We start from the raw sequence: 12,053 nt of genomic DNA on the forward strand, positions 1-12,053 counted from the left end.
GTGAGAGTGCATTTCTGGTAGAATGGGCAGTGGAATCCGGTTCTCTTCGCTCTGACCCTCACTGTGTTCTCCCTCCTCTGTCCCCAGGGCGGTCTGTACGTGTTCCAGCTGTTCGATTACTATGCAGCCAGTGGCATGTGCCTCCTCTGGGTCGCATTCTTTGAATGCATTGCAATAGCCTGGGTGTATGGTGAGTTGTCCTCCACAGCGAACATCAAACGCACAGATCATCACCGTCCCCACCGGTACCGAACCCCGGTGTTACACAGTGACAGAACCGTCCCCACCGGTCGGTACTGTACCCCGGTGTTGTACCATGACAGACCCGTCCCCACCGGTACTGTACCCCAGTGTTATACAGTGACAGAACCATCCCCACCGGTACCGAACCCCGGTGTTACACAGTGACAGACCCCTCCCCACCCGTACCGAACCCCGGTGTTACACAGTGACAGACCCGTCCCCACCCGTACCGAACCCCGGTGTTACACAGTGACAGACCCGTCCCCACCGGTACCGAACCCCGGTGTTACACAGTGACAGACCCGTCCCCACCGGTACCGAACCCCGGTGTTATACAGTGACAGACCCGTCCCCACCGGTACCGAACCCCGGTGTTACACAGGGACAGACCCGTCCCCACCGGTACCGTACCCCGGTGTTATACAGTGACAGACCCCTCCCCACCGGTACCGTACCCCAGTGTTATACAGTGACAGACCCATCCCCACCGGTACCGAACCCCGGTGTTATACAGTGACAGAACCATCCCCACCGGTACCGAACCCCGGTGTTACACAGTGACAGAACCGTCCCCACCGGTCGGTACTGTACCCCGGTGTTGTACCATGACAGACCCGTCCCCACCGGTACTGTACCCCAGTGTTATACAGTGACAGAACCATCCCCACCGGTACCGAACCCCGGTGTTACACAGTGACAGACCCCTCCCCACCCGTACCGAACCCCGGTGTTACACAGTGACAGACCCGTCCCCACCCGTACCGAACCCCAGTGTTACACAGTGACAGACCCGTCCCCACCGGTACCGAACCCCGGTGTTACACAGTGACAGACCCGTCCCCACCGGTACCGAACCCCGGTGTTATACAGTGACAGACCCGTCCCCACCGGTACCGAACCCCGGTGTTACACAGTGACAGACCCGTCCCCACCGGTACCGTACCCCGGTGTTACACAGTGACAGAACCGTCCCCACCGGTACCGAACCCCGGTGTTATACAGGGACAGACCCGTCCCCACCGGTACCGTACCCCGGTGTTATACAGTGACAGACCCCTCCCCACCGGTACCGTACCCCAGTGTTATACAGTGACAGACCCATCCCCACCGGTACCGAACCCCGGTGTTATACAGTGACAGAACCGTCCCCACCGGTACCGAACCCCGGTGTTATACAGTGACAGACCCCCCCCACCCGTTTCGAACCCCGGTGTTATACAGCGACAGAACCATCCCCACTGGTACCGAACCCCGGTGTTACACAGCTACGGTACCGTACCCCGGTGTTACACAGTGACAGACCCATCCCCACCGGTACCGTACCCCGGTGTTATACACTGACAGACCCGTCCCCACCAGTACCGTACCCCAGTGTTATACAGTGACAGACCCCTCCCCACCGGTACTGTACCCCGGTGTTATACACTGACAGACCCGTCCCCACCGGTACCGTACCCCGGTGTTACACAGTGACAGACCCATCCCCACCGGTACCGTACCCCGGTGTTACACAGTGACAGACCCGTCCCCACTGGTACTGTACCCTGGTGCTACACAGGCACAGACACAAATGCAGAGTGCCCTCTCTCGCAGATTGCCTCTTCCTGAACTGACTTTGCAGAGTCTAATTTTAAATCTTTTCCATGCGGGGGGCCGTGCTGAATTTTGCTGATTGGATTGAGATCCTTTTGGATTCTTTCTGCAGCTGTTCTCTCTCTCCATACATGGTCCTGACCATCTTTGGTCAGTGTTGAAGACTTGCTGTTAGTGTTTAGGCTCATCCCCAAAGCACTGGTCTCTCTCACTCTCATTTATTTTTGGTGGTGTTTATCTGTTAGAATATCGGCCACCTTCTGATTTGTAGCTCTTGGTGAAAGGTCACTGAGATCGATGTGCTGTACAAAACATGATTTTCTAATCCTAAATCCATACGTCTTTGGACTGTGGGAGGAAACGAGCACCCAGGCGAGGCCCATGCTGTCACGGGGAGAAGATATAAACTTCTTACGGGCAGTGGGAATTGGATCACAATTGCGCTAATGGCTACGCTCCTGTGCCTCCGGTTTCTCCCGGACTCGAACACCCATAAATGTCTTTGCCCACCACCCTTCCTGACCGGCTTCAGCCCTGGCTGATCCTTCACCCTCCCCATCTTGACCAGGACCCCATCCATGGTCCCATCCCCTCTAAGGTGGTCCCAGGGTGAGTTCTCCCCATCTTGACCAGGACCCCATCCATGGTCCCATTCCCTCTAAGGTGGTCCCAGGGTGAGTTCTCCCCATCTTGACCAGGACCCCATCCATGGTCCCATCCCCTCTAAGGTGGTCCCAGGGTGAGTTCTCCCCATCTTGACCAGGACCCCATCCATGGTCCCATCCCCTCTAAGGTGGTCCCAGGGTGAGTTCTGCTGCTACAGCCACTGTGAACTGCCTTTCCCCAGTTTTCCAGCAGTCTACGAGTACAGTGCCCGGCTGCTGGGCGCCATTTTCCAGCGTGCCCCGGTGACTCACTTAGCTCTCCCAACTCCCAACAGGAGCCGACAACTTCTATGACGCAGTGGAGGACATGATTGGGTACCGACCAGGGCGGTGGATGAAGTGGAGCTGGGCAGTGATCACTCCGTTCCTCTGCATGGTGAGTGGGGGGCGGGGGGCCTGGCTGAGTCATTACCGGTTCACTGTGGCAGAGGCTGGCTGTGCATGCATCACTCACAGGGACCAGTATCACTGCAGGGTCAAACTGGGGGACTTGGAGTATTATGAGCTGTGTCGGGCCCCATATCTAAAAGGGGATGTGCTGACATTGGAGAGGCTGCAGAGGAGCTTCACGAGAATGGATCCAGGAATAAAAGGGTTAATGTATGAGGAGTGTATGGTGGCTCTGGGCCCGTATTCACCGGAGTTTAGTAGAATGAGGGAGATCTAATTGAAACCTATCAAATGTTGAAAGGCCTAGATAGAGTGGATGTGGAGGGGATGTTTCCTATTGCGGGGGAGTCTCGGACCAGAGGGCACAGCCTCAGAACAGAAGGACGTCATTTTGTTTAGTCAGCGGGTGGTGAATCTGTGGAATTCATTTCCTCTGATGGCTGTGGAGGCCAAGTCATCGAGTATATTTAAAGCAGATATTGATCGGCTCTTGATTAGTCAGGGTGTCAAAAGTTACAGGGAGATGGCAGGAGGACGGAGTCGAGAGGGAAAATAAATCAGCTATGGATCAGACTTCATGGACCAAGAATTCTGCCATTGACTTGTGCTCTGCCTTCAAGTTTAATCTTCCAAAGTAAACTACTTTACACTTATCTCGATTGAACTCTATCTGTCACTTCTCAGACCAGATCGGCATCTTGTCAATGCCCCATTGTAACTTATGACAATGTTCTATATCATCCAAAATGCCACCATCTGCAAACTTACTAACCCACCCTTCCACACCCTCATCCAGGTGACAGAGCTAATATTTTCAGGCTGAAGGTTGTTCATCACAGTTAGAAAACTTGAAGAAACAGATGTTGGTGAGACCACAGTTGGAGTGCAGTGTACAGATGTTGGTGAGACCACAGTTGGAGTGCAGTGTACAGATGTTGGTGAGAGCACAGTTGGGTACAGTGTACAGATGTTGGTGAGACAACTGTTGGAGTGCAGTGTACAGATGTTGGTGAGACCACTGTTGAAGTACAGTGTACAGATGTTGGTGAGACCACTGTTGGAGTGCAGTGTACAGATGTTGGTGAGACCACTGTTGAGGTACAGTGTACAGATGTTGGTGAGACCACTGTTGGAATGCAGTGTACAGATGTTGGTGAGACCACTGTTGGAATGCAGTGTACAGATGTTGGTGAGACCACTGTTGAGGTACAGTGTACAGATGTTGGTGAGACCACTGTTGGAATGCAGTGTACAGATGTTGGTGAGACCACTGTTGGAATGCAGTGTACAGATGTTGGTGAGAGCACAGTTGGGTACAGTGTACAGATGTTGGTGAGACCACTATTAGAGGAGAGTGTTCAGATTTGCTCACCCAGCTAAAGGAAGGATGTGATTAACTTGGAAAGGAATGCAGAATGATTCATCTGGATGTTACCAGGACTGGAGGGCTTGAGTTCCAAGGAGAGATTGGACAGGCTCTTTTCCATACAGTGAACCTTTAGAGATTTGTGACATCTTGAAGGTCAGAGATGAGGTGCCTCATGGTCACAGTCTTTTTCCTGGGGTAGGGGAGTCAGCATGGATGATTAGGCTGAAGGGCTCAATACTCTGTAGTGTGGTCTAACCGGAATTTTCCAGGAATCTGACAGGCAAATCTTCTATATGAAGGGTGTTATCTCCGTGGAAAAGCTGCCAGAGGAAGTGGTTGAGGCAGGCACAATAACAACAGTTCAAAGGCACTTGGACAGGTCCATGGATCGGAAAGGTTTGGAGGGATATGGGCCAGACTTGGGCAAATGGTACAATGACCTTTGTTGACATGGACCAGTTGGGATGAAGGGCTTGTTTCTATGGTGTACAACTGAACCATCATTTGGTTCAATGTTTACATGGGTGTTCTCTGCCCCGGAGTGGCAGGGGAGGCACAGGGTGCACACGAAGGATTGTAAGTTCTTGACGGACCAGCAGAGAGAGAGTGCGTGGGAGGTGTACACACTGGAGATTGGCACAGTCTTGTTGGACCAACCAAGAAGAAGTGGGTGGGCGAAGGTTGGTAGGGTCTTACAGGAGTGATGGCTGGGGTTTAACACGGTGAAGGCTGGTGAAATCTCAGTGTGTCTGTAGAAGGGGAGTGTATGTGGTAAAGGTTAGCGAAGTCTCGCTGGACCAGCAGTGGGTGGGTGAAGGTTGGCAGGGTCTTAGTGGATCGGCAAGAGGAGGGAGTGGGTGGGAGTGCTCATGGATGAAGGTTTGAAAGGTCTTGAAGAGGAAGGACTGGTTGGGCGAAGTTTGGCAAGGTCTTGGCGGACTAGCATCATCCTGATGTTCTCTCCACAGGCTTGCTTTGTGTTCTCTCTGGCCAAGTACACACCCCTGACCTACAACAAGTCGTACAAGTACCCGGACTGGGCAGAGGGAGTCGGCTGGCTGCTTGCCCTCTCCTCCATGGTCTGCATCCCGCTGGTGGTGGTGGTGAAGATCATTCATTCAGATGGGCCGATCATTGAGGTAAGTGGCTGATGAGAGATCCTCTTCAAACATCATTCACCCGACGGGCTTGGGTCATTCTCACTTGAGTTGGGTCACAACAGATGGACCTCCAACGTGGGCACTTAAAGGTTTAAAGATTCGCTTTACATGTCACACGTACATCGAAGCACACAGTGAAATGTGTTTGCATCGATGACCAGCGCAGTCCGAGGATGTGCTGGGGCAGCCTGCCAGTGTCCCAATGTTTCTGACACCAACACAGCGTGCTCACAACGCACAAACCCCTAACCGGTACCACTTTGTAACGTGGGAGGAAACCAAAGCACCTGGGGGAGACCCAGACAGACATACAACCTCCTTACAGACAGTGGCAGCAATTGATCTGGGTTTCTGGTGCTATGAAGTGTTGTGCTAAGGATGACTCTCCCTTGCCACCCCTCCCTGCTATGCCATTGTCCTGCCTGGTCTGTGAAGGCTGAAGGAGGTGGGGGGTGGGGGGTCTCTGGTTGTCAGGATCTGATGGCCTGTGAATGATCTGGTTATCGGTAGGAGATCTGGTACCCGGGGAGGATCTAGTGGTTAGGGGACATTTGGTTGTCAGAAGATCTGGTGGGTGGGCACGATCTAGTGGTCAGCGGGAGATCTACCTCAGCACCACAATCCAGTGGAGACTCCTAGGAGAGATCATACTTCTGTTCCCCAGAGGTGGGTGGAAGATTTCTCTCCTGTAGCCGGTCACCAGTACGCAGTTACAAATCTGCCGGGATATTGGCTGCCCACTTCAGGGGAAGGGCGTTGAGACAGTCTGATGGTCAGGGGGAGACGGGTTCCCCCACGGCCGGGAAGGGGAGGGCGCAGGCGGGGTATCACTCCTCGGAACCGTGTGCTGGGATCTCGGAGGGGCGGGCGAGCTCTCCCCTGTGCTTCATCATTTCTGCTCCTCTCCCTTCTCTCGCCAGCGGATCAAACTGCTCACAGCACCCAAAGGAGAAGGCCGGAAGCCCAAAGATGTGGCTCTGGATGCTGAAGCTGTGGTCCCACTCAGTCCCAATGGGATTGTGGAAAGCGATGGAGGGAAACCACCGCAAATAATTATAGAAACTGCGATGTAAGCTCTCTGTGAGAGACTCAATTTCTGCTTTTTTTGACGAACTCTAGTCTTTTTAGGACCAGTTCCCTCTCCACCACCCCACCACCGTCCAGCATAGTCCCCCCCCACGTCTCACCTCGTCCATTCACAGCAGCTGGTCCAAGCCCACTGGCGTTCCGGCAACGATGAAACCGACCTACCAACCCATCGAAATTGCCCGAGTGGTCAACCTGCTCCCCAATCCAACGCCCGTTTCCCCGCTCCCAAAGGAGGAGGTGTCTGGCGGGTAGGCAATTTGTTGTGCCCCCCCCCCACCTCCCCTTCCCTTGTCACCGCCCTCGAATCTCGCTTTGCAGGTTCTCGTGGGTGGGTGGGATTACCCTGTCAAACTGCTGGGGAGAGTCGTTGCAGAGAACCGGCCAATTCCAGTCTCTGCCGCCAACACTCCCTGCCCCTCTCTCTGTCAATACCATCAGCCCTTAAATATTACTGGGGCAATATGAGTTTCAGTTCAAAACACTGAACTCTGTCGGGAGTCTACTCTCCCCCTGTTTTATCTCCCCTTCCCCCTCTGACGCCCTGCCCCCTCCTCTCCCAAAAATCAGGGGGAGTGCCCAAATCCCACACAACACTGGACCAATCCCCCGTAAATGGCAGGATCCCATGGCCAGGAGATGGTGTGGCTGGAGGCTGCTTTGTCAATGACATACAGCTGGTAGATTTACAAAAAGCTTAAAAAAAAATATGTTGCACAGTGTTTTAAGACTTTTTTGTGTGTATGAGTGTGTGTGAGTGTGCGTGTGTGTGTGTGTGTGTGTGCGAGCCTGTATGTAAGAATAATTAATTAAATTTACATTGTACCTGTGGCTTTTTGTAACAAAGATCATTGTGCACATGATCCCAGCATCAATATTGTAGAGAGTTTGAGGAAGATTTTAAAATCCTTGTTGTTTTTTTTGTATGGAGCGTATTTTTCAATCCACGACAACTTTGTGTTAATCTGTTGTAGGTTTACTGTATATTTTACTGAGAAGCATTGAATATATTGCAGCTTAACAGTGCTACTGGTCTGTCACTGGATCTTTTTGGCATGGACTAGATGGGCAGAAAGGCCTGTTTCTGTAGTGTAGTGTTCTATGACTGAGTACTTCTGGAGTATTTAAAGACAGTCAGTCTCTCTCTCTCTTTCTCCCCCCCTCCCTCCCTCCCTCTCTCCCCTCTCTCTTTGCCTCTCCCATCCTCTCCCTCCCTCTCCCTTCCCCTCATCCTTCTCCCACCCTCCATCACTCTCTCCGTCTCTCACCCCAACTGAACTGGCCCCCATGTCACCTTCTTGGGTTAGCGACGGTGGGTAGGGGAGGGGAGGGAGAGTTAACACGATGCTGGACTGTACTATCTCTACCCCAGACCTGGAGAGTGAACCTGAGGCCATTCCGAACCCTCTTTCCACACACACAGACCCCACATGGATGTAGGGTTAATGTTGAGGGAGGGGCGAGAGATATTGCCCCAACCTGCAGCCGCGGTGAGGGAGGGGGTTCCTCTCTACAGCGCAGCCCTGCCGTGGACAGTGGGTGCTGTATTTCCTGATTGCACCCCGCCCCTCCTCGTCCCACCTGAGGACAACTCACTGCACCCCCCCCCCCCCACCACCAGGACATCCCTGCAGAGAACCCTGCTGGATCTCTAGGAGGGAAATGTGATGCTTTGGTCAGCCCGGGGCTCACTGGAAATCACTGCCCCCTGTTCAGGTGAGTGGGGAGTAGGGAGGTGAGATTTGAACACCTTCACCAGTGATCTATGGTCCACTCTGGCCCGCCCAGATCTGAACGGCTGTGGGCACGTTCTGTGATTCCAGGGTGCCGCGCCACGCCGCGTAACACACTTCCTCAGAGGTCCCTCGCTCCCAACACCCGTACTGCTCTGGTCCCAGTTGGAGAAGAGCTCGATTTCCCCTGTCCCTCATGCAGCTCAAGTCCCAGATGGAGAGAGGTATCGGCCCCCAATACCCATGGAGTTCCTGGTCTCACGTGGGGAGGGAACGTTTCTCCTAACAACCCCCCACTTGGAGTTAGCACCATTGTCCAGGGTGAGTCTGGTACCATTGCCAGGGCTGTGCATAGTTAGGGTTACAAGAGGGCCAGTCCAGACAAACCCGGGGGGAGAGGGGCACATGCACACTCAATCACACACACACACACACGTGAGCACACAGGCTCACTTGCACACTCAACCACACATGCACACGCACACACACGTAAGCACACGGGCAAACATGCACACTCAATCACTCACACACACACACGTGAGCACATAGGCACACGTGCACACTCAACACAGACACACGTGAGCGTGCAGGCTCACGTGCACACTCAATCACACACACTAGCAATGCACACTGTAGGCCGCTGGCAGGGTCAGTTTCACTGAGAGGAGGCAGATAGTTGAGTGTGTGCCACTGAGAACTCCCTTGGCAGAAGGAAGGCAGTGCTGGAAGCAGCTCACACTACACTGATCTCTTACAGTGTTGGCAAGAATTTGTTGCTCTGATTCTATTGAGTGATTAAATACAAGCTTTGTGTATTTAAAAAACCTGCGTTTGTTGACGCTCTCTGATGTAGTGATCACTCTGATCCACAAACTCCCCACCCCAGCCCCTCTTGATGCCCTCTGTAAATACAGGTGCCCCTGACTTACATAGCATTTTAACTCCTTTTTTTAATGTGTCAAGACGACAGATTTGCAATCTTAGATACCAAACACTTTTCCTAGTGAATAAGCTTTGAAAAACAATGTGCATTTTTGTTTTATATACGGAAATGTTGCGTTCTCCGAATTCGACAAGTTCGCTGGTAATTCTGTCGACTCGTGTCGAATTGTTTCAATTTCATGGCAGGAACCCCGGCCACTTGGTAAAGAGTTGGGTGGGGGGGAGGTGGTTTAAGGGATATGGCTACCATTCCATCCCCACTCTCAAGACAACCTGCAGGTGGGAAGCAGAATTTGCCTCGTCAGCCTGAGGCTCCCCCTCCTTCCACCCCATTCCCTGTCTCCCCAGCCCCCCTCTCTCTACTATACCCCTTTACCCTCTTTATCTTTCCCTTTCTGCCCCTCACCCTATCCTCCCCTCTCCCCCTACCTACACACCCACCTTTCTGCCGAACTCTGGGACACCAGGCCTAGTGGTGAAGGGTTTGTGAGGGTGGGGTGAGTCTCATTGTCCCACAGTTGCTGTCTGGGGGCCGGTTCCTGTCCAATTCTCACCGTTTCTCTGTTTTGAACCAAGACTCGGTTCAATGTTTAGCAGTTTGCAAGTTTTTTTTAGACAGATAAAGGATATAAAAAAATATGTATTTATATGATACGGTATATTCATGTGTCATGTGCTTTCTTAGGTAACAGTTTGAATTGTATTAGAAACTTTGATCTTGTATGTGTGAGTAAAAAAAAATTAATAAATGTTTACAGTTTTCACTGACCTTCCAGTCTTCAGTGATTTCTTACAGTGTAACACGGAGTGGGTGTGGGGACAGTCCTGAGGGAGGGGGAGTAGCACTGGGAGGAGTCGTACTGAGGGAGGGGGTCACTTTGAGGGAAGATCACACTGAGGGAGGGTCACACTGTGGGAGGGGCGGTACCGAGGGAGGGTCACACTGTGGGAGGGGTGGCACTGAGGGAGGGTCACACTGTGGGAGGGATGGTACTGTGGGAGGGGTGGTACTGAGGGAGGGTCACACTGTGGGAGGGGTGGTACCGAGGGAGGGTCACACTGTGGGAGGGATGGTACTGTGGGAGGGGTGGTACCGAGGGAGGGTCACACTGTGGGAGGGATGGTACTGTGGGAGGGGTGGTACTGAGGGAGGGTCACACTGTGGGAGGGGTGGTACTGAGGGAGGGTTACACTGTGGGAGGAGTGGTACCGAGGGAGGGTCACACTGTGGGAGGGGTGGTACCGAGGGAGGGTCACACTGTGGGATGGGTGGTACTGAGGGAGGGTCACACTGTGGGGGGGATGATACCGAGGGGGGGGGTCACACTGTGGGAGGGGTGGTACTGAGGGAGGGTCACACTGAGAGAGGATTAGCATTTTGTTTCTCTCACTGACTGACCTGTTGAGAATTTGAAATCTGAGATTTTGTTTTGGAATTGCAGCACCTGCAGTATTTGATCTCCATTGTCTTCTACTGGAGTCTTGCTGTGCTTCTGTCAGGCTGCTCCTGTTGCTGCAGCCCCCGCCCTCCACCAGCATCGTATTTATCTTTTAATCTATGTGGATCTTGACCTTTGCTCTCCATTTTCTTATCTATCAGCTATTTTTATTCCTGTTGGGATCCTCCCACCTCTTCACTGGTTTACCATCCCTGACCCTGTTCTGTCCATCGCTGGCATTCTCCCTATCAGAGGTGAAGCCAAGCGCTCTCCCTGTCCCCGGGTTCATTCACCCATTGTGTGTGACACCAGACACGCTCTCACCTCTCCGGGTTTGTATCCTGACCTTCCTCACGGGGTGTGATAACGTTACCAGTCCTGTACTGTAACCCCTTCAACTCCGGCCTCTGTACTTCCAGGCCTTTCAGCCCATCGGCTCAATGCCAGCTCATGGTGACGTGTGTCAGGGAGGGGATAGATGGTCACAGTCTTTTTCCCGGGGTAGGGGAGTTGTTAGAGCAATTTTGACATTTAGCTAATGACTTCTCAGCCACCAATCTTCAAATCTGAATATAGATTGTAGATTTAATTTAAAATGCAGCTCTGAATTATAAGGTCCTAAAAGCCTTGACTCACAGACTGGGAAATGCTGATTAAAATGATTTTAGATGTCTGCGGTGTGGGTGCACATCAGGAAGTGTGAGGTTTGTGTGTAGTTTCAAAGACAGCATTGTAAATATGCAATTGTTCTTTGATGTTGAGCACATAAAATATTGAGCTCCACGTTGGGCCAGCCAGACCTTCGGCCCAATGCCCGCCGTACCTCGCTTTGTGGAATATCGAAGCTGCTCCATTTCCACCTGCATTTTCCTCTGGTGACTTCCTTCACGCAGCCACAGGAGTCAGCGTGGACAGCTTTGGCCGAAGAGCACGTTTCCTGTGAGGTGGCAGGTGACGGGTATGTGGAGAAGAGGAGAGTGGGGATAGTGGCAAGCAGGGCCAAAGATGGTGGAACCTGACACCATGTGAGGGCGGTGGGGGGGGGGGTATTTTTCCAGCCTATGATCTGCAAAGTTTACAAGAATGAGAGGTGGTCTCATTGAAAAAAATACAAAATTCAGAAGGTCGATGCTGGGTCAATATTTACCCAGGCTGGGTGTCTCAAGTTCGGCGTTCCACTCAACTCTGCAGGGCCAGATACTGCATTGTGCAGCCCTCGTCTTGCAGCCCCTGCAGGGAAGAGCTGGGTACAGGGCCAGGGCCTCAGGTCTGAGGTGCAGAGCTCACGAGTAGCTTAAAGGACTGGGCTGATTCCAGAGCGGCCGCACTTCGCTTGAAATAGCAGATGATTGCACAGTGAAATCGAAAGCTTCAGAGACAATGAGCTCTTGGTTTCACCTTCCAGCCCAGCACAGATCTAGTTTCACTTCATT

The 12,053-nt window shown here is 52.6% G+C and overlaps 1 protein-coding gene across 3 annotated transcripts in view; it reads left to right on the plus strand.

Moving 5' to 3' along the window:
* LOC134356976 (sodium- and chloride-dependent taurine transporter-like) overlaps positions 1–9,589 on the plus strand; it is a 63,535-nt gene extending 53,946 nt beyond the window's left edge. For all 3 annotated transcript variants that reach the window (XM_063068266.1, XM_063068265.1, XM_063068264.1), the window contains 4 exons: positions 88–190; positions 2,777–2,877; positions 5,229–5,399; positions 6,341–9,589. In XM_063068266.1, the coding sequence (XP_062924336.1) occupies positions 88–190; positions 2,777–2,877; positions 5,229–5,399; positions 6,341–6,493 (528 nt within the window). In that variant the 3' untranslated portion in view covers positions 6,494–9,589. The remainder of the gene's footprint in view (positions 1–87; positions 191–2,776; positions 2,878–5,228; positions 5,400–6,340) is intronic.
* The last annotated feature ends 2,464 nt before the right edge of the window (positions 9,590–12,053 follow it).

This window comes from Mobula hypostoma, chromosome 15 (assembly GCF_963921235.1).
Source record: "Mobula hypostoma chromosome 15, sMobHyp1.1, whole genome shotgun sequence".
NCBI classification, from domain to species: Eukaryota; Metazoa; Chordata; class Chondrichthyes; order Myliobatiformes; family Myliobatidae; genus Mobula; species Mobula hypostoma.